The sequence below is a fragment of the Entelurus aequoreus genome, linkage group LG22 (genome assembly GCF_033978785.1).
Source record: "Entelurus aequoreus isolate RoL-2023_Sb linkage group LG22, RoL_Eaeq_v1.1, whole genome shotgun sequence".
NCBI lineage: Eukaryota > Metazoa > Chordata > Actinopteri > Syngnathiformes > Syngnathidae > Entelurus > Entelurus aequoreus.
In genome coordinates this window covers 21,093,693-21,097,744 of record NC_084752.1, presented here as the reverse complement: position 1 = coordinate 21,097,744, position 4,052 = coordinate 21,093,693, and the positions used below count along the sequence as shown (strand labels likewise).

Here is a 4,052-nt window from a genome sequence, read left to right as displayed (position 1 = left end):
TAAAATATGAAAATATTTTTGGGGGATTGCTTAAATTTGAGTAAAGGCTTTTGTTGCCAGAAACAAGACAATATGCACACAGAGAAAGTAATCACATCCTTTTAACAATGAGATTAAAGCTACAAAGATCACAGGTTGTACAAAGGCTTAAGAGGAACATCAAAAGGATCTCTTGTTGGAAGGTACAGCAGTATAAGCTTGAAGATGGAAGGAATCACACAACAAATAACTTTATATCGAGTGGTTTCGGAAAATAATTTAGTGAAATCCTCATAGAAGTTTTACATTGTCTGTGCTCTTGGTAAAGGGTCATCTTAGATTAGAAGGCTTGGTCCATCATCACATTAAAAATATTTTGGTACTCTGGGTAGAGACCATAGTTACCACAACATGTATCCTAAGGCAGTTACGGTCAAACTTGACATACAAAGTGGATATGTATGACACACAAGGATGCAAAATCAACTTTTCAAGGACAAACTTGCACAGCTGCAGCTGGTAACCATGGATACAGTGTAGTAAGTGCTCCTGATTGGCTGTAGCGCATTCTAATTGTCTGTGATGTCAATGGTGTGAGGTGTTGAGGGTGAGAATGAATGGATGGGAAAATAGGTGATGACATAGGTGGCACACTAACAAGGCTTGATTTTTTTTTTTTTTATAACTGCAAAAGTTCAAGACAACGCCGAGACTACTTCACAGAACCCCCATTTATTAATCCAACGATACAGAATATATAGAATACAAGCTTCTTCCAACTAGCAATCTCTCAAAGGCACAGCGTATCAATTGGCCAAATTAGAAGGAACGGTCAGACAGGAAATAAAATATGGCATCCATCAATGTGCCTGCAAGACCCCTGCATAGACATTGCCCAAGTATGCAATGTGATATATTTCTCTGCATCATCTGGGCAAGGGAGACTCATGAATATAGATACTATATCGAGTAAATACGGCAAATGAGGGAAGGGCTGGCCACCAAATGCTCCAGGAAGGCACAGGGATTATACATGATTGAAGGAAGATAAAGAAAAATGGCAGAATACATAATTGGCATAAAGAACACTCACACTCAACAACAAACTATCTTTTGAGAAGACCACACGAGAGCGCAGGATGAGATGACATGATGTCAAAGCAAAAGTGTGTGATTAAGGCGGCGTGTCTGTCAGGCTGTGCATGTTTAAAGTGGTCCTGGGCTGCTTGGCCGGCGGCTCCAGCAGCTCCTTGTCCTCCAGAATGCTCAGGGAGGTGGACTGCAACACCAAGTCTGCGCTCTCCTCCTCGCTCTCCTCCTCTTCCTCGTCCTCGTCCTCGTCTACGGGAGAGAGGCATTGTGACGCTGTGTGAAACATGAGTGGCGGTGATGTTACCTTTCTCCGGGTCAGGGGTAGATCTGCTCTTGACGCTGCTGGCAAACTGCAGCAGACGGAGGGGAAACAAACATTAGACGAGGTTTGGAGAACACGTCTTCTTACTTATGTGCTGGCACGCACTTCTCCCATCACCGCGATCGCAGTCTCTCCTTTAGCCTGAGCCACTCTGTGCTCGATCAGGTAGTACATGTACTCGTCATACAGCAGGCGGATCAGGTGGAAGGACCCGAAGCTGGCAGCGCTGCGCAAGGTCAGGTCTCGTATGACCATGGAGCTGGTGGCAAAGGACAGGTGATTGACATGTCACGCACACACGTCTTCGCTGCCGCTCACCTGTAAAAAGACCAGTTGAGCAGGAAGACCTTGGCGGCCTTCGGGAGGGCGACGGGGTTGGCCTCGTAAGGTTTGAGGACCTGCGAGACGACGCCGTCCAGCCAGGAGGCCCACTGCTCCAAGGAGTTCTGCTGCTGCAGCGTCATCTTGAAGTCTTGTTCCAGCCGCTGCACCATGCGATCTTCACACTGACACACCCACGACGCTTGTTCCTGGGGGGCGGACAGGCGTTACTCCTCTGAACCACGGATATTCAACTCAACCAAAACACTAAGGACCAGGGGCTGGACTTCTCTCACTTTTAGTCTTATTTTGAGAACCAGCATTCTTGGTAGTAGATTTGTTTTTGTCAGTTACGCATGTCAGAAAAAATAAATACAAGTGTCCACTGCAATGGACGCTTGGGATCTTATGTAGGAGTTTATAGTATTTGTCTGAAAGTTATTTTAATTCGATCCAAATGTTGGCCCTAAATAAGACTTATTTTGTATGGGAAAAAAAACAACTGATCAGCCTCTGATCAATATTTAATTGAAATTGCCTTTTAATGCTGATCATTTGTATTAAGAAACAGCTGAATTAATTACTGTTACATTTATTAAATTAATAGAAATGTGTGCAAAACTGGAACTTAAGAACCCTAAAATAAAGGAGCTGGTCGGATCTCTCGGTGAGGTGGCTCGTAGCAGTCAGACAAATTTTAGAATTGTCTGCATTACTTTACTATTTACAATAAATACATCAATTAACAATTATTGACGTTTACTAATCGATTTTATAATTATCATGTCCGAATTGCGATGCATCTAAAAATTGGTTAATTCCCTCACCTCTAGCTGTCGGGCATTCAGCTGATGGGACAAGCAAGACTTTTTGCTTTGTGTCATAAGAAAGATGTAAATCTAGTTCATGTTTTTAGTCCTTATTAAGTTAACTTACGTGTGTTGGTGTTTTTTTTTGTATACGCGCGTGAGCAACTACAAAAAAACATGACGTAGCGTCCTCCTTGTTAGAGTGTACTGATGTTAAAGACAATATACACTTCATTGCACTTATATCACTTTATTGATGATTAAATGTGTTTGGCTTTCGGCACTGAAACATTCAAGAAGATTCCTTGGCTCCGTGTTAGTGTGCACTGATGTTAGAAATAATGTACACTTCACTGCACATGTAATTACCACCATGTTGCTGATCAAACATCTTATAATTCCACAAATGTTGGATTTTAGCAGCACAGGCTTGTATGTGTGCTTTAAACACTAAAAGAGATGCATAATGTTCCCAGGGCTCTGTAAGTGCAGGCTGGTTTTAAAGATAATGTCATTGTATGTTTAGTATATCGAAATAAACATTATAATAACAGTCAGCTGTGGCTGCTTCTCCAGGCTTCTGATTGGACCAAATGTGCATGGCAGCAAATGAATGTGTTTGTGTGGACATAGACCGTTTTAAAAAACTACACTTGTGTGGACGGAGATGGTTTTAAAGGCCTACTGAAACCCACTACTACCGACCACGCAGTCTGATAGTTTATATATCAATGATGAAATCTTAACATTGCAACACATGCCAATACTGCCCGGTTAGATTAGTAAAGTGCAATTTTAAATTTCCCGCGAAATATCCTGCCGAAAACATCTCGGTATGATGACGTTTGCGCGTGACATTACGGATTGTGCGGACATTTTGGGACAGCATTGTGGCCAGCTATTAAGTCGTCTGTTTTCATCGCAAAATTCCACAGTATTCTGGACATCTGTGTTGGTGAATCTTTTGCAATTTGTTTAATGAACAATGGAGATAGCAAAGAAGAAAGCTGTGGGTGGGAAGCGGTGTATTAGCGGCCGGCTGCAGCAACACAAACAACTAGCGGCTACGTTGTAGCTGGTGTTTCATTGTTTACATTCCCGAACGATGACAGTCAAGCTTTACCATTGGCCTGTGGAGAACTGGGACAACATAGACTCTTACCAGGAGGACTTTGAGTTGGATACGCGCTACCGTGAGTATGCAGCTGCGGCTTCCAAACATTTGATCGCTTGCCCGTACGTGCGTGTCGCTATGCGCATGTCACGTACGTAACTTTGGGGAAATATATGTGCTGTATGAACTTTAAGGAGGTGAACGGTACTTTGGGCTGTGGGATTGAGTGTGTTGTGCGGGTGTTTGATTTGTATTGGCGGGTTATATGGACGGGAGGGGGGAGGTGTTATGTGGGATTAATTTGTGGCATATTAAATATAAGCCTGGTTGTGTTGTGGCTAATAGAGTATATATACTGTATGTCTTGTGTTTATTTACTGTTTTAGTCATTCCCAGCTGAATATCAGGTCCCACC

The 4,052-nt window shown here is 42.8% G+C and overlaps 1 protein-coding gene across 2 annotated transcripts in view; it reads right to left on the bottom strand.

Moving 5' to 3' along the window:
* Positions 1 to 695: 695 nt before the first annotated feature.
* Positions 696 to 4,052, bottom strand: part of LOC133639801 (MHC class II regulatory factor RFX1-like) — a 22,326-nt gene continuing 18,969 nt past the window's right edge. For both annotated transcript variants that reach the window (XM_062033413.1, XM_062033415.1), the window contains exons 15-18: positions 1,712 to 1,923; positions 1,499 to 1,652; positions 1,376 to 1,421; positions 696 to 1,320 (exon numbers count right to left, since the gene is read on the bottom strand). In XM_062033413.1, the coding sequence (XP_061889397.1) occupies positions 1,154 to 1,320; positions 1,376 to 1,421; positions 1,499 to 1,652; positions 1,712 to 1,923 (579 nt within the window). In that variant the 3' untranslated portion in view covers positions 696 to 1,153. The remainder of the gene's footprint in view (positions 1,321 to 1,375; positions 1,422 to 1,498; positions 1,653 to 1,711; positions 1,924 to 4,052) is intronic.